The sequence below is a fragment of the Petaurus breviceps genome, unplaced genomic scaffold (assembly GCF_028583685.1).
Source record: "Petaurus breviceps papuanus isolate PSGF00001 unplaced genomic scaffold, PetGlider_PUasm1.0 154, whole genome shotgun sequence".
In the NCBI taxonomy this organism is placed as follows: domain Eukaryota; kingdom Metazoa; phylum Chordata; class Mammalia; order Diprotodontia; family Petauridae; genus Petaurus; species Petaurus breviceps.
The window spans coordinates 15,983,569-16,002,007 of record NW_027185715.1 but is presented as its reverse complement, the minus strand read 5'-3'; the positions used below and the strand labels follow the sequence as shown (position 1 = coordinate 16,002,007).

The window sequence follows — 18,439 nt, the reverse complement described above, 5'->3', positions numbered from 1 at the left end:
GGACTTCTTCAACAGGACAGTCTTTCACCAGTGGACAAATCTGGCAAAATAACATCAAAACAGACAGACAAAGTACCAGCAAAACAGCCATGTCTCCTCAGTCCTTGGCAGCTCAGGGGGCAGGTCTCAAAAGTCCAGGGCAATTCAAAGCGGCCACCAGCAATCTCTTAGTCTCTCCCTCTCCACGAGGTGCTGCTTCCAAAAAGAACTTCCGCCTCTCTCTTGTCTCTCCAAATCTACATCACCAGCTCCTCCCACTTCAGGACTTTCTTTTCACATCAACAAGCCCATCCCACAGGTGGGATTAACAAACTCTGGGTTTTAATACAATCAATTTGAAAACCAAGCCAATACAGGGGAATCTTTAATTGCCATTACTATCACAGTATTTTAGTTAGATTTAGTTCTGCTAGTAATTTTTTTTTTTCTGTTTGTGACCTATGTACTGAAGACATCTAGAAGAGTGTGCTAGTTACCAATCAAAAGCAGCTTAAGATGGGTAGCTAGGTGGCATAACGAATAGAACACTGGCCCTGGAGTTAGGAGGACCTGAGTTCAAATTGGCCTCAGACACTTGACACTTTACTAGCTGTGTGACTTTGGGCAAGTCCCTTAACCCCATTTGCCCTCACTTAAGAGACTCCAATGCAATAAAGAAAGGAATGGCAAAAAAAGACAGTTGGCCACTGTAGTTTGGCAAGTCACCAATAAGAATGATAGATTGAAGAGCTCATGCAAGTATAAAGGGGAGAGGAAGTTAACTTTGAAATGTAGGTGTACTAAGTTTGTGTAGGGACTAGTTATGTTACTGTAATGGGAATGTAAATTTTTCAGATCTTCCCTGCCCCTAGGCTAAAGTGCACCTGGAGCCTGGGGTGGGAGGCTTGTTTTTCAGTAGATACTTCTTGATTGGCCAGTGAGTCAATAAGGTTGTTACACTCTCTGAGCCAGGAGAAGGCTATATAAGCCCTGATGTGTAGCTTTGTTTTGGGGCTCACTTTGAGAAGTGTTCTGTGATTTGATCTGGATTCTGGGAAGCCGTTGTCCAGAGCCCCCACGGCTTTGAAAAACCCAGATGTTGAAACCCAGATGTTGATTGGGTATGGCTGTAATGGTTGGACAGTTTGAAATCTGTCTACTTGATCTGTTTCTGTCTTGATAATTCTGTCTGTATATTCTGAAGTTCAGGGTGCTGACCTCTTTCCCCTGAACTAGGTAAACGATATATGTTTGACTGATTAAAGTAAGCTTGTTAATCCATTTTGAGTTGCTTTCCTTTATCAAAGCAGATCTAAGAATCTGTGTGAGCAGCCACCCCGGGGACTCTTGGGTGCTTGCTGCTACAGTTACACATGCAAAGAGTGAACCATGAGTGTGCCCCTTGGAGGAGTATGTGAAATATACTGGACTGAAGGAATGCCTTTCTTTTCTCCAAATTATCAGAGAGAATGAAGTATGCTGATAACATACATGAGGGATATGTGATTTTAGACTTAAGAGAGAGAAGAGGCCAGCAGGAGAAAACCCCACATGTAGCCAGCCCATAGAGACTCTGGGGTCTTTACCCCAACTCCTACTTTCCTTGATGCTTAGAGGACCTTACAGTATAGGTGAATGTGTCTTTTCCTCAGAGTTCTAGGGGCACCTCTTGGAAGTATCTTTCCATTACTTCCAGCACAAGTTTCTATTACAGTGTGTTGTCCCTCTAGTATCAATTGCCTGTAACAGTTCCTCCTCATTGTAACTAATAGCACTGGTTAACTCGCTATTTTCAATTCAACCAGTTGATAATATTCTCACTGATTCCATTGATAACCCATTAACATCAATTAGGGATATTTAATAAAGGGATATTTACTAAAAGGATATAGCAAAAACCAAGAGATATTTACTTCTCCTTGGTGATAGCCTCCTTGGCCACTCTTTGTGGTAGTAGCTACACCTTCACTCATTTTATCTTGGCTCACTAGTTGAAGCCAAGTTGAAAGTGGAATACTCCTTGCTCCCCATTGTCACTTCCAGGTTCCCCCTCTTCCTCCATCATTCAGTAACCTCTTTTCCTTTGAGGTTCATGCTATTGCTTCTACCACCCAATTAAAATCCTGGTAGCTGTTGTCTACAGACCTCCCAGGGCACCCTCCTTCCTTCCTCAATGAGTTTGGTACCTGGCTCAGTTTTTTTCTCTTCTCCAACTCCTGCCCACGTACTAGGGGATTTCAACATCCACTCCCTCTCAAGAACCCTAATCACTATTTTCCTCAACTTGTTCACTTCCTGCCTGATCTCAGTTATATACAAAAAAGGTCACACTGTTGATCCTGCCATCGCCCACAAATATACCAACTTTATGTTTAAGGATTCTGAAATCCCTTTATCTGATCATACTCTATTATCATTTCACCTTGCCCTCTGCTTTCCCTTACAAAATCCCATTCTTTGTCTACACTGTGATCTCCTGTTCTCCCTCAATTCTTTCCCAGGTCATCTCCCCTGCACTAGCTACTTTCTATTCATCTCTCCATCTTGACCACTTGGTGAACTGATTGAACGTTATATTGTTCTCCTCTGTTGAATCTCTAACCCCGTTATCATGATTACTGATCACTCTCAGCCAAGCCTCTGCGTTGGCTCACTCCTGTCATCTGTACCTTAGCTCCTTCATGTGTGTTACTAAATGACAGTTCTTTCTTAGAATTGGCTTAGAGGTAGCTGATAGAAGATGGTTTGATTTCTGGTGGTAGCAAAGAGGGGAAGCTATTTGACTTACGCTGAATAATAGACTATAATAGAGAATGACTTGTGGCAGGAAGACTATGAGGCTATTACAATAGTTTAGAGGTGATGGGGTGCTGAACTAAGTTGGTGACTGTGTGAATGCAGAGAAGGACTGGGATATAAGAGATATTGTGGAATTAGATCTGGTAAATTTAGCAACTGTTTTTTTTTTCTTTTTGGAGGGGGAGGAAGGGCATTTGGGGTTGTGACTTGCCCAAGGTCATATGACTAGTGTGTCAAGTGTCCGAGCTTGGATTTGAACTCAGGTCCTCCTGACTGCAGGGCTGGTGCACTATTCTCTGAGCCACCTAGCTGCCCCTTTAGCAACTGTTTTGATGAAGGGAGTAAAATTAAGGAGTCAAGGATAATGCTGAAGCAATTATATATAGGTCTTAACAAATAACAGAAGAAGTTGATTACAAAGCCTTTAACTCAGTTATGCTTGTGCATTCACAACGCTGTTTAAGTCCGCAGTTGTGGAAAAATTAGCAACCATTAAACTATATGTAAATCCAGTTCATTTATTGATGACCCCTATCTTGCCTGCAGTTCTGATGTTTAGATTGAAGTCAGTACAAGAAATAGAAAGCAATAGCCTGTTCACTCACTGTTATAATGTGCAAGATATAAACATCAGATTTTCTTAAATTAAGACTGAAATACATTGTTATGTAAAGCAGTGTAATGTGTTTTGAGAGCTATGCAGAATAAAAACAATGGGAAAAAAAAGCATTCTCTTCTTTCGGTCCCTGTAGATTAATAATAATTTCTTTTTAAAATTATATTGATATATATTTAATATCTCTCTTTCTCCCTTTTGGTTTTATGTATTTCTGTTAGTCGTTTACATATTTGGTATATTAGGTCCTTATCAGAGATATTTAACAACAGAAGTTATTTCCCAGTCAACTACTTCCATTCTTATCCTACTTCTGTTAATTTTATTCCTGCAAAAGTTTTATAATTTCATATAATTAAATTTATATCTTTTAAATAAATGACAGTTTTTGTTTTGTAAATAATTATCCCTTGTTTTGTAAATAATTCACCTATTAGTCACAGCAATGAAAAGTATAAGATCAGCTTCTCTTTGAATTTTTTATGGTCTTATCTTTAGCATTTGGGTCATGTGTCCATCTTAAATTTATTGTGCTATATGCCACATATTAGAAACTAGATTGCTGAATTCAATTATTTCTTATTCTTCCTTGTCTAGTCTACTAATTGATCTACTTTTAGGGTGTTAGGGTTTTACAACACACATATTATCTCACAGGATCCTCACAACCATCCATTTTTCTATTTTTTTATCCAATATAAAATGATTTTGATGATTTCTACCTCAAAATAGAGTTGGAAGTCTGGAAATGCTATTCTCTCTTCCTTTTAAAAATTATTTTCCTTGATATTCTGGATTTTTTGTTCCTCCAAGTTTATTTTGCTATTATTTTGTCTGGATTGGTAAGTAATCCCTTTGGTATTTGAATGGGTATAGGTAAATCAATAACTGAATTCTGGAAGCCTCTTCATTTTTACTTTGGCACAACCCAGCCATGAGCACTGAATATCCCTCTAGAATAACATTTCTTAGAAAAAAAGTTTGAGTTAAATGTTATATACCATTCAGATGAGATTCTTGAATACAAGTAGTCTCTACTTTTCAAACTTTGTATACTTGCCTAAGAAAGATCCATCCTTCCTTTTTCCCATTAGGCAGTTTCCATTGATTTCTGAAGAAATTAAAGTGACTGCAAGTGCCAGGTTAGAGTTTTACCTTACACATTCATTTTAAGATGTGGTGTCTGGAAATATATATTTTTTAAAGCAATCAGGGTTAAGTAACTTGCTCAAGGTTACACGGCCAGTTATTTCTGGGTGTGGTGCTAAGTATTGGAGCCCGGATTTGATCCCCAGGTCATCCCGCCACTGGAGCTGGTGCTCTTACTGGCTGAGCCACCTGGCTGCCCCTAAGCAATTGGGGTTAAGTAACTTGCTCAAGGTTACATGGCCAGGTGTTTCTGGGTGGGTGCTAAGTGTCTGAGCCTGGATTCGATCCCCAGGTGATCCCGACACTGGAGCCGGTGCTCTTACTCACTGTGCTACCTGGCCGCCCCTGGAAATATTTTTTAATCTAAAATTGTGAAATACCTGTCTTCATGATACTGAGTTGTTTGTCTCCAAAATGGAATATTCTAAAGTGGTTTTTTTCTTTGTGATAACTAGGAATCTAGACACATGCTCTAAGCAATCTAAAAAAATGTAGTCAGGCATAAAACTATCATTAAACATTAAGTCTTTTGAAAAATCATTGTCTCTCTGCTTTATTTGAGAAAATTACTTTTAAGAGGATTACATTTCACTTGAAAAGCTATTTCATATGAAGAGGGATCAAGATAAGTTAAAGAATTTAAATCCAGTGTTTTAGAGTTTGCAACCATGGAGATATACAGAAAGATTCCTTCCTTGGCAACGGTTTTTCCATGCCAACCTGTAGATAAAGTAAGAACAAGTAATGCAAAAGTTAGCAAGACTAAACTTGGAACAATGTTAATATGCAATTTGATATATAGGAATATAGAGATAGGTACTAGTGTATATACAAGTACTTATTTTAAAACAGAAGGAAGCATAAAAAGCAAGAAACAAAGGTCTTAATAGAAGTCATTACTTTGGTTCTTGATTTGTTTTTTGTTTTTTAATGAAGTCGGACTATGGGATTTCTCAGGATTCTTCTAGGTCTGAAATTTTTGTGATTCTTTGTGCATAAGAATCTAAACATTCAACCCACTATTTGGACAAACTAGACTCCTCATTGTCTCCTGATCTTGTCCTGAGCTTACCCATCTCTGCGCTTATGGTCATTGTGTCTCCACAGTACAGAATAGTCTGCTTTTTCTACCCTTCTATTTTCACCATCTAAAATTCCCCCTCTCCCTCAAAGTGCTGTCTCCTTCATGAAGTTTCTCATGATCCATTGAAGTAAAAATGTTCACCCTCTTCAAATTTCACTTAGCTTTTTTTTTTTTCTGAATTTCTCCTTTGACCCTAATATATTTTTCCGTGTTTCACAACCATTTGAATACCTGTCTTTTCTCTCCTATTTGATTGTAAGTTTCTTGAAGACAGGGTCTATCTTTAAGCATCCAACACAGTGCCTGACATGGAGTTTGAATGTAAGAACTGCTTGTTGTTGAACTGAATTTTATAAACTATACCTATTAAGCACATAGTCCTTTGCCTGAGGAATCAATTCAAAGCAAGTTAATAATTTGGGAAGAAGAACTCTTTTTCCACCCTAACCCAGCCCAGCCCTATTCAACTTATGTGTCATCACTGATTCCTATCTCACATCACATATCCAATCTATTGCCAAGACCTGACATTTCTAACTTCTACTTTATTCCTCTGACGTTGCCAGCACTCTGATACAAATCACCTCACACCTGGACTACTGTAATAGCCTTTTGGTTGGTCTCCCACCCTCAAATCTCTTCTCACTCCAGTTCATCCCTCCTTCCCCCAGCCCTACCACCACACCCCATTCAGGTTGCCCCCTATCAATTCTAGGATCAAATATAAAATCCTGTGCTTGGCATTCAAAACCCTTCATAACCTGGCTTTCTCCTACTTTTCTTGTCTTCTTACACTTTACGTTCTCTACCCTACCTTTTTATATTCTCACAAACTCTGAATTTCAGTCATACTGACTTCCTTTTTGCTCTGTCTATGTGATACTTCAATGACTAATTTTGAAAATCTTCACTGGCTGCCCCCCATGCCTGGAAAACTCCCTCTTAATCTCTGCCTCTTAGCTTTCTTGTGCTTTTCTCAAGTCCCAAAGTCCCACCTTCTGCAAGAAGTCTTTCCCCATCCCACAAAAACAGTGTAATAAACCATAGAGGAATGCATCTTTTGGAATCTGAATAAATTAAAGTAGGTATGGTATTTTAATTTAGATTTGCATAATGTCAATTTACTCTTACATGGATATTCTGTTATTAAACATCATTATATATAAAGACCATTATTTATGCAAAATAATTGCAGTACTGACATAAGTGAATGAGATTTAAACATATAGAAAATAGCAGAGTGGCAGTGATCCAAAAGGGTCTGTCTTATATACTAACCCATTGGTGAAAAGTCAGGTGGTAGACTTGGATTCAATAAGCAGACCTACTCCTGAGAGGTATCAATGAAGTTTGGTCTAAGTTGCATGAATCTGAGTAAATCATATTGCATAGCACCAATCAGAGTCCTTTAATGATTTCTTGTTATCCACCAAATAACATTCAAACTCGGGCTGGTGCTCACTTCCCTCCGTGATCTGGTAAAACTAAACTCTTTCAGATTTATCTCATACTACTTGCTTCAAATCCTGCATTTCAAACACTGGGTTCCCTGTACATGTTTTTATTGCTGGCCTACTGCCTCTCTTCTTAGACTATCCTTTATGCATGAAATGTGCTACAGTTCTCACTGTTTGATCTCTATTCCTTAAGGTTGACCAAACACTATCTTTTTCACCAAAACCTTCAGTGAACTCTGGAATCAGTAACAATTCTCCCCTGCTAGACTTAGTTTGTATCTCACTCATGAACTTGGGTATTATTGTCAATGATAGTTATCTGACTGAACTCCATGAGGTCAAGGGCCATGTTTTATCTAATTTTTATATCTCTTTTAGCATGTACCACAGTGTTCTGTACATACTAGGTGCTTATCACTTTTTAATGTTGAAGGTCCTTATAATTATATAATGTAACAATATAGTTAATACAGTATTACAATAATATATAATGAGGCCCTTATAATAAATGAATTTTTATATAATGCTTGCCCCTGTCTGTCTTTAAATTGTTGTTTTTATTTGGACTCGGGAGATGATCCTTGATAAAGGAAAGATATCAGTAGAATAATTTCTGATGCTATTCGCTTGGGAAATTCATTCTCCCCTTCTTTAACTTGAGAGAAATGATTATATCTCTCATATTAATAACTAATTATTGGATTAGAACTAAAGTTTTTCCCCTTTTCTATGTCCTTAATCAGGAATCAGCCCCTGTAGGTTATTCAGGCAGCCTTTGAAATGTCGGGTTGATAACAAGATGAAAAACTTAGATTGGATCTAATAGTAAAGAAATTCCATTTTAGGTGAATTGGTTTTAGTGTTTTTATTGTGTTTTAGTCCGACAGGTCTGGGTAGAAGTGGATTCCCCCCTTTGTCTAGATTACCCTAGATGGGGTGGTATGGGTATAGATAAGTCTCTTTGTCTAATGCTGAGTGATCAGAGTTACATCCCCCAGGCTTTTATTAGAATAAGCCCATCTCTCATCATAATATTCATCTTCTCATTGCATGTTAACCAATCAGAGTTGATTTCCATTCTCAGGAACACACACTCTTCCAAAGAGGTATAAGTGTTGAGTGGGTTCCATGAGTGCTCTTTGGCTTACGAGAGATGGCCAAATGACCGTCCTTTTATTAATTACTCACTAGCATAATTAATAAAATGATCAATTACCCAGAAACTATGTATCTCAATCTTTTTTATTTTGTCACAATCTGTGGGGGAAGGGGTGAAAAGCATGGTAAAAAGATAAGTGGTGCTAACTGTACATTCATTAATCTCCTTTTCACTTCCTTTCTTCCTTCTGCTGACCTTGATGTTTAGACTACCAGGAGAGGAGAGAAACAGGAATAAGGAGCAAGGGAGTAGACATATGGAGAGATATAGAAACTGTGAACTGCACTGAAAAGAGATCATGACTCCATGAGAGGAGACCTGAAGATGGGGGCAGAGTAAAGGAAGTGGAGGCCAGGAGAGGTCCCAGTATTGGAGAAAAAAAACAGAAATTGTGAATGATTAGGAGAAAAACTCTCAAGTAACTAAGACTTTCATGTAATTGAAAAGCATGTGCTTTGGAGGCAGGAAGCTGATTTCTTTTTTAGTCATGATTCTAAGAGAGAGAATGCCCCTACCTTTATTCCTTTACTACAAGGAGGTGTTATTGAGATTTTCCCCAGATGCACCAAGAGATCCTGGAGGGCAACCAGAAGGTGGTTGGAGATCAATATATTAAGCTATTCCTATTTTTTTTTTGCTTTATTTTACTCTGCATTATTTTGTTCTATATTATTTATATAATCATAGGATTTATATAATTTATATAATGATAGGATTCTAAGTTTCTAAATATAGGAATGGAGTGGGCCATGAACTGGGAGAATGGCCCCAAAAGAAGTAGGGACCTATGACATAGTATAGACAGCAGACCTTATATTATAATATTTTGAACAATATTCCATTTCAGATCAGACCCTCTTTAATTTTGAACCCAGTCAGAATAGACTGGGTTCAAAGTGAAATATAAGCTGCATTGTGCTGCCATCACAGTCACAGTATGTGTTGGCAACAGGTAGAGGAGTGGACCCTAACATCTTCAGACTGAGCAATATTTGGTGGCCAGTATTACATCCTCTTAGGAAAGGATTCTCTGTGGTATATCCAGAATAAGCAAAGAGCTACTAGGTAGAAAATTCTAATATTATGCTACTTTGCTAGATGATAATTACAGTAATATGCTGTCTTTCTGTAGACTTAAGGAAAGTAGTGCCACCCGACCTTAGGGTCCTTGGTAGGCAAACATATCACATATAGTATTGTAAGTAATGATTGAAAATATGAATATACCCTATCAGTGTGGTTGCTGATATATATATATTAGAATGGACTTTATTTCAGCTTTAACCATCCTCCCTCATTGAACATAGCCATTATAAAAGGAAATGAATTATGATTTATAATGATTTAAAACATACCATGCCCGAATGCCTTTGGGTTCACGAACAATCCTCCTTATACATTTTATAGATTTGATGATGTCATATGTCATAACATCTGAAACAGAAATCAAAGCCAGTGTTAGATAGTTTCCAGTTCATTTCATCCAAAAGAACAAATACTAATTATTCAGGTTGAATAAACAGAATTTTAAGAGTATTCTTAATCTCAGCTAGAGGAAAGTTTTATTTCTTGTTCCCATGCTCCCAGATCTGAGTAAAACTAATATGAATTTATACAGTACCTCATTTTTCAGATAAGAAGAGTTAGATTCAGACAGGAAATGTGAATTGCCATAGTCATACAAGCAGTAGAAAGTACAATAACTATGTTTTAATCTGTATTCAGACACTACCAGTTCTTTCTCTGGGGATGGATTGCATTTTTCATCATAAGTCCTTCAGAGTTGTCTTGGATCATTATATTGCTGAGAATAGCTAAAGTCATTCATAGCTGATCATCATACAATAGCTCTGGGGTGGCTAAGTGGTGCAGTGAATAGAGCATCAGCCCTGGATTCAGGAGAACCTGAGTTGAAATCTGGCCTCAGACACTTAACACAAAAATTAGCTGTGTGACCTTGGGCAAGTCACTTAACCCCAACTGCCCTCCAAAAGGCAAAAAAATAAAAAAAATTAAATAGGACTAATTTTAAGGGGCGACCAGGTGGCTCAGCGAGTAAGAGCACCAGCTCCAGTGTTGGGATGACCTGGAGATAGAATCCTGGGCTCAGACACTCAGCACCACACCCACTGCTTAAAAAACAAAACAAAACAAAAACATACAGTAGCTCTGTACACAGTACATTTCATTTTGCATCAGCCCATGTAAGTCTTTCCAGGTTTTTCTGAGAGCATTCTGCTCATTGGTTCTTATAGTACAATAGTATTCCATTATAATTACATACCACAACTTGTTCAGCCATTCCTAAATTGATAGGCATCTCCTCAAGTTCTAATTCTTTACCCTTAGAAAAGAGGTGCTATAAATATTTTTGTACATATAAGACCTTTTTCTTTTTGCTTTTTATTACTTTTGGAAGGGTATGTACAGTTTTATAGCCCTTTGGGCATAGTTTCAAATTGCTCTACAGAATGATTGAATCATTTCACAACTCTACCAACAATGCATTAATGTCTCATTTTTCTCACACCCCCTCCAACTTTTGTCATTTACCTTTTCTATCCTATTAGCCAATTGTAGCGGCAAGCACCCCAGCATCCCCAGGTTAGCTGCCAACACAGGTTCTTAGATCTGCTTTTATAAAGGAAAGCAACTCAAAATGGGTTAACAAGCTTACTTTAATCAATCAAACATATATCATTTACCTAGTTCAGGGGAAAAAGGTCAGCACCCTGAACTTTAGAGTATACAGACAGAAGTTACAAGACAGAGAAACAGATCAAGCAGACAGACTTCCAAACTGTCCAACCATTACATCCATACCAAATCACAGTTACCAGAGACAAAAGCATCAACATCTGGATTTCCAAAGCCGGGGGGCTCTCAACGGCTGCCCAGAGTCTTATCTGGTCAAATCACACAACAATTCTCAAAGTGAGCCCCAAAGCAAAGCCTCACATCAGGGATTATATAGCCTTCTCCTGGATCAGAGAATGTAACCACCCTCTTGACCCACTGCCCAATCACACAGCATCAAGGTGTGGCCATTCCTGAAAACCAAGCCTCCTACCACAGGCTCCATGTGATCACATTCAGCCTTTTAGGTGGCAGAGTATATTTTCAAATCAAGGAAGGTTCTCAGAGTCTCGTAAGCCTATCAAAGGGCCTAGAGGCAGGGAAGATCTTTAAATTTGCATTTCCATTACATGAATTTAATAGGTATGCCCTTAGAATTGTTTTAATTTGCATTTCTCCAATAAATAATGAATTCAGATTTTTTTATATGACTATAGGTAGCTTTGATTACTTCATGTGAAAACTGATCATATCTTTTGATCATTTATCAATTGGGGAATGGCTTTTATTTTTATAAATTTGACTCAGTTCTCTATATATTTGAGAAATGAGACCTTCATCAGAGAAACTTGCTTCAAATTTTTTTTCAGTTACTATTGCTAACTGTATTTCTCTCCATCCTATTCCCCCACCCCTGTTTATTCTGTTCTCTCTCTATTTCCACCCTGTCCCTCCTCAAAAGTGTTTAGCTTCTGACTACCTGTATTAATGTATTTTTGCTTAATGGAAAGATCTTTCCTATCCATTAATAGGCCCATGTGACCTGTTTGAGTCACGTGGAAACCTGAGTCACATGAGTCTGTGGTGGGAGGAGCTAGCTGAATGGGTAGAAGAGGAAGGGTGGAGCAGAGCCTATAGGAAGTTGGTCAGAGCAGTTAGAGCTGAGGGAGAGAGAGGAAGCCAGCAGTGAGTTGTGAGTGTTCATTTGTGGGAAGGCCCTAGTAGGGGGAAGGCTTGGGGATGGCAGTGTCCCCTGCATTGTTATTGTGTATAGATTTCTTTGTCACTGTGACGGATTTGGCTTTCTGGTGTTGCAATTCAGCTTTCTGGTGTTTGAATAAATATTTTGGTCCTGTTTTCCATGTGGAGAGTCTGTTATATTTTGTGATTTAGAATTATGATGGCATATTCATAGCCACCATAGGCACTGAGAATATTTCATTGGTGCTACATTATCCCTTCCCTCAATCTGCTCTCCCTTCTATCACCACCACCCTCTTCTCTTATTCCCTTTCCCCCTTACTTTTCTGTAGGGTAAGATAGAGTTCTGTGCCCAATTGTGTGTGTATGTTATTCCATCTTTGAGCCAATTCTGATGAGAGTAAGGTTCACTTGCTTCCCCTCCCTTCCTCTTCCTCTCCACTGTAAAAGTTTTTTCTTGCCTCTTTTATGTGGGATAATTTACCCCATTCTACCTCTCCATTTCTCTTTCTCCAAGTACATTCCTCTCTCACCTATTAATTTTATTTTTTAGATATCAGCCCTTTATATATCACCTGTGTCCTCTGTCTATATATACTCCTTCTAACTACCCTAATAATAAAAAAGGTCTTATGAGTTACAAATGTCATCTTCCCATGTAGGACTGTAAACAGTTTAACCTTATTAAGTCCCTTATGATTTCCTTTCCTGTTTACCTTTTTATGTTTCTCTTGTGTCTTATATTTTAAAGTCCCCTCCCTGAGGGGAAAGTATAGGCATTTTGCTGTCATTATATCCCCAGTTCTGGTATAGAGCTTGGCACATAGTTTTGTTTTGTTTTTAATAAATACTTATTGAATTGAATTGTCTGGTGCTATGCAGGTCTGCTAGTAAATATGTTACATCAAAGTATGTTTGGAGGAAGACAAGTGTAAGGCTGTACTACTAAAATGTTCTAGATTTTGGGCAGGAACATGAAATCACATGAATCTAGTGGCACAGGGAATTCATGGAATAAAAATGTTTTCTCTTAAATGGTAGAAGAAAGTGTTTTTCATTATTCAAGTAACTTCCTTATGCAGTTGAAACACTTATACACTGACTTCTGTTCTTTAACTTTATTCTCAGACTTTTTCAATCTGTGGACTGCTTTTTTGAGACAAAAGTACCTGTAAACTATCTCTTTCACCTACTCTGGGCTTCCACTGTTAAAAAAAAATGATGGGATGGAGTAATGAAACTGTCATTACTTTTAACCATTACTTTTGACCTGGCATACTGAAAAAAGCTGTGACTTTTTGGACTGGGGGATAAATCCTGCTTCTGCAACTAATTCCCCCATGATCTTGGATAAGTTCCCTGAACTTTCTGTGGCTCAGCTCCTTTATCTGTTGAAATGGCTGTGAGAAAGTTTTTTTATGGCTTTAACTCTAAGCCTAGCATCGAGTAGAAGTTATGACATGCCCAGGGTCACACTGCTAGTGAATATCCTATATTTTAACTGAGGAGATAAGGAAGAAATAGGTGGTTCAGTGGATAGAGGGCTGGACTTGGGAGAAAGGAAGACCAGAGTTCAAATCCTGCCTCCCCAGACCAGCCACTTAAAGTTCAAGTCAGCTTCAGTTTCCTCATTAGAACAAAGTCCTGACTCCGGCTTCCACCTCCCCCAATTCATGTAAAAGGGGATTCTGAACAAACTTTAGAGCTACAGAACCCACAAAAATGACACAAAGAAGCTAACCTCTTGCTGAGGACAGCCCAGCAGGCCGGCAGGAATTGGCCAGCACAGCACTCTGGGAGCCGAGCCCAGCCCCACACAGAGGTTTTAGCCCCAGGGTGGGCCTGACCAACCACCAGCTGGAGGGACTCCAGATCACCAGCAGCTGTGGCTGTTTCCAGAATTAACAATGCATAGATGTGAAGGACAAAGTGAGAGGTCAGTGCAGTATGAATTTTGGGACCAGTAGTTGGGAGTGCATTGGCCTCTTCCCCTGGGGCAAGAAGCTGCTGAGGAGCTGCAGCCATGCAGTTGCCCCACGTGGCAACTTCTGCTTCTGGCTTGCAGAGTGTAGGGGGACCAAGCGACCAGTCTGAGGGGTAATTGCTCTTGCTTTAACCTGCTTGGACCTGGATTGCAGTCTAGGGTGGAGGTCTTGGGGTGTGTGACCAGCTTGCCAGAGCGTGTATGGAGGCTTCAAAGAGGGCACCCAACTAATATCTTCGGCAGCTGAGAAAACCCCAGCATTTGCTACAAAGCTCCCCTGTCTGGTAGTAGAGTCCTACTGTGGCAAAAAGCCCAAAAGTCAAGTAATTGAGTGGCAAAATGAGCAGGCAAAGGAAGCAAAGCAAGCAAAGCAATCCAACATTAGATCCCTATTTTGGGGACAAAAAGGATCAAAGCATGGAACAGAAGGAAGACAGTGAAGTTAGAACTCCTACACCAAAAGCTTCCAAGAAAAATACACGCTGGTTACAGGCCATAGAGGACCTTAAGAAGCAAATAAGAGAAGTGGAGGAAAAATTGGGAAGAGAAATGAGAATGATGTGAGAAAATTATGAAATGAGAGTCAACAGCCTGACTGAGGAAAATAATACCTTAAAAAATAGACTAACTCAAATGGCAAAAGAGTCTCAAAAAGGCAATGAGGAGAAGAATGTCTTAAAAAGCCAAATTTGCCAGATGGAAAAAGAATCTCAAAAGCTCTTATATCATTAAATCATTCCTTCAGAATTAGATTGGAGCAAATGGAAGCTAGTGACTTTATGAAAAATCAAGATGCTATTAAACAGATCCAAACAAATGAAAGAATAGAAGGCAATGTGAAATATCTCATTGGAAAAGCTACTGACCTAGAAAATAGATCCAGGAGAGATAATTTAAAAATTATTGGACTACCTGAAAGCTATTATCAAAAAAATAACCTAGAAATCATCCTCCAAGAAATTCTCAAAGAAAACTGCCCTGATGTTTTAGAACCAGAGGGCAAAATAGAGGGTGAAAGAATCCACCGATCACCTCCTGAAAAAGATCCCAAAAAGAAAATTCCTAGGAATATTATAGCCAGTTTCCAAAATTTCCAGACCAAGGAGAGAATATTCCAACCATCCAGGAAGAAACAATTTGAATATTGTGGAAACACAATCAGGATAACACAGGATCTGGCAGCTTCTACACTGAGGGATTGAAGGGCTTAGAATATGATATTCCAGAGGACAAAGGAGCAGGGATTAAAACCAAGAATCACCTACCTAGCAAAACTGAGAATCATGTTTCAGGGGAAAATATGGTCATTCAGTGGAATAGAGGACTTTCAAGCATTTTTGCTGAAAAAAAAAAAGAGTTGAATAGAAAATTTGACATTCAGATACAAGAAGCAAGAGAAGCTTGAGAAGATAAACAGGGAAAAGAAATCACAAGGAACTTATCAAAGTTGAACTATTTACATTCCTACATGGAAAAGTTATAATTGTAACTGATGAAACTTTTCTCAGTATGAAAAAAGTTGAAGGGAATATATATATAAAAGGGTATATGGGCATATGAATACATATGTGAATGTGTGTATATATGGGTACAGGTATACATAGATAGAGGGCACAGGACCAATTTAATAGGAAGGGATGATACTTAAAAGGTGAAATTAAGAGGTGAGAGAGGCACATAACAAGAGGAGATGAGGAGAGACATTCTATAAACTATCTCATATAAAAGAGGCAAGGGAAAATGGTTACAATGGAAGGGAAGAACAGAAAGGCAAAACCTTATTCTCATTGAATTTGGCTCAGGGAGGGAATGATATACACACTAAATAGGGTATCTCACCCTACATGAGAGTAGGGGGGAAGGGGATGAGAGGGAGGATGATGGAAGGGAGGGCAGGCTGGGGGGGAGGGAAATTGGAAGCACCCACTTTTGAAAAGGGACAGGATCAAAGCAGAGAATAGAACAAGTGGGAGGTGGGATAGGAGGGAGGGAAATATAGTCAGTCTTTTGCAATATATCTACTATGGTCATGTTTTGCATAGCTACATGTGTACAACCTATACTGAACTGCTTATCTTCCCAGTAAGGGTGGGTGACAAGGGAGGAAGGGAATGAATCTGGAATTCAAAGTTTCAAAATCAAATGTTTAAAATATATATAAATACAATTATTAATACTATTTTACATGTAATTGGGAAATAAGATATATAGGCATTGGGGCATAGAGATCCACCATGCCCTACTGGAAAAGTCAAAGGGGGTATGGGAGAAGATATGGGAGAGAGCAGATTAGAGGAGGGGATATCCTGTGGGACCACTATTTTGGGGCGGTGGGTAGGGTAAAAACAGGGAAAAAATCTGTAACTCAAAATCTGGTGGAAATGAATGATGTAAACCAGAAGTTAATAAAGTCCTTGGGCGTCGCTAGGTGGCACAGTGAATAGAACACTGGCCCTGGAGTCAGGAGGATCTGAGTTCAAATGCAGCCTCAGACACTAACACTTACTAGCCATGTGACCTTGGGCAAGTCACTTAATCCCAATTGCCCTGCCTTCTCCCCACCAAAAAGGAAAATAGAAAAAGAACAAAGTCCCTGGAACTGCCAAATTGTTCAATATCAGAAACTTATATCTTAGCAGTGGAAATGACATTAATGAAGGGGCATTAACATCAAGGACCATGGATTTGTATCTGTTCCAAACTGGTGCTGCCTCCCTCAGTTAGAAAGAATGTGAGCTACTTGAGGTCAGGGACTGTCTTTTTCTCTTTGTATCCCTAGTATTTGGCGCATAGTAAGCCTTTAGGAAAGGCTTCATTTGTATATAAAATAAAGGAGTAGGAGACCCAACTGAGACCCAGGAAAGACCTTAGCTTAAAAAGACCAAGGTCTCCCACTGTACCCAGGGCCATCTCCAGTTGTCCTATCTCCATATTGCCACGGGACCCAGATGGCTCCAGAGGAGAAAGTGATGCTGGTGACTTTGCCCAGCCCTCCCTCATTTAAATCCAATTCACTTTCATGTCGTGGCATCACCTCCCTGATGTCATGGTCTTTTTCAAGAACAAAGAACAAACAACAAAAACAATTTTAACATATAAATGAGTTATTGTATCATGCTTGAAACAAAGGTGTAGACACAACTTTATTTAAAAAAACAGTAGAAGTCCAAGACAAGGTCTTACATGCCATTTTTGGAACCATCAGTTGTTAAGAGCTTATGATTATACTTATAACAACCAGGAATGGGGAAAAGTCTATTATCACTGAGCTCTGATTGGATAGAATGCAAGCAGTAATGACAGGGCAATATTTGATGACATGTATGTACTCAGTAATTTATTTAATGATGATAAAATACTTAAAGAAGTATGAGATGTTTAGATTAATAGGTCAATTATACTGATAGCAGGATGTGAGACATCTTTCTAAAAAATCAGACATTAATAGAATGGATAGAACATACAGGATCAGCCTGAAGTAACAAGAGTTCCAGGGAACTTAATGGTGGAAGCGAATTTAAGTATCTCAAAATTTAAAAGAGAAACCAAAGAATCCTGCCCATTCCTTCTGACTGTAATAATAGTCAACATGACGAAAAAAGAGACTTCCTCCTAAGAAGAAACCACATTTTTGGTTTGGGAATCATAAGTTGGAGACTGGAAAATTAATGAGAAGTAAGGATTTTCTTATTGGTCTTTTAAGCTTTTTTTTTAACCTCTGTGCATTTGTATTTGCATAGCTGCATAGCTGAGCAGTGTTATTACCCACCCAAATCCATGAGATTCCTCTCACCTGAACATGACATGCCACATCCATTCACAGCTCCAGGTGTCCTGCCATCATTGCACCAGTAGACACTGTTGATCTGAAATATCCCATAATCAGTGCCTCCATCCACATCATTGCGGTATTTAGCCTTTGTGTTAAAATTGCTTGCCCACTTTGCCAAGCATACCCCTGTAAAGAGTTCATTTTAATAATGATCAATTCATATCCAATCTATTTATCCAGTATGACCAAGACAACAGAATATATAATTCTTTCATCACTGACATGTTAAATAGATGCATTATTTATTTTTGAATATATTACTTTTAATTGTGACAGATCTTCAATGTGCATTAGCTAGTAACACTTTAATTTGAGGTTCCTTTCATTCCCTTGCAAATGAGTTTAATATATACAATCATCATATTTAAGGAATTGGGAGAATTCTTTTATAGAAAGATCATTTTGTTAATGACCCACTAATTCTTTAGTCTGTAGTTCTTATTTGCACTTTCTCATAGTGAGGCATATCCATTTCCCCCATTAGTATAAAGGAAGTCTTGGGCAAGTCAGAGAAACAAAAATATTTTGTTCATTGTATGTATTTACACTATATTCTTGTACTATAAGAATATACTACACTATGTACTACTGTACACAAACACA

The 18,439-nt window shown here is 38.5% G+C and overlaps 1 protein-coding gene and 1 long non-coding RNA gene across 3 annotated transcripts in view; one reads left to right on the top strand and one right to left on the bottom strand.

Moving 5' to 3' along the window:
- LOC138155938 (uncharacterized) overlaps positions 1-18,439 on the top strand; it is a 131,569-nt gene that overhangs the window by 21,587 nt on the left and 91,543 nt on the right. The window lies entirely within an intron of this gene.
- Positions 4,773-18,439, bottom strand: part of LOC138156462 (lysozyme C-like) — a 16,794-nt gene continuing 3,127 nt past the window's right edge. Inside the window, exons 2-4 of the mRNA XM_069081799.1 lie at positions 17,798-17,962; positions 9,599-9,677; positions 4,773-5,263 (exon numbers count right to left, since the gene is read on the bottom strand). Coding sequence (XP_068937900.1) covers positions 5,197-5,263; positions 9,599-9,677; positions 17,798-17,962 — 311 coding nt within the window. The 3' untranslated portion in view covers positions 4,773-5,196. The remainder of the gene's footprint in view (positions 5,264-9,598; positions 9,678-17,797; positions 17,963-18,439) is intronic.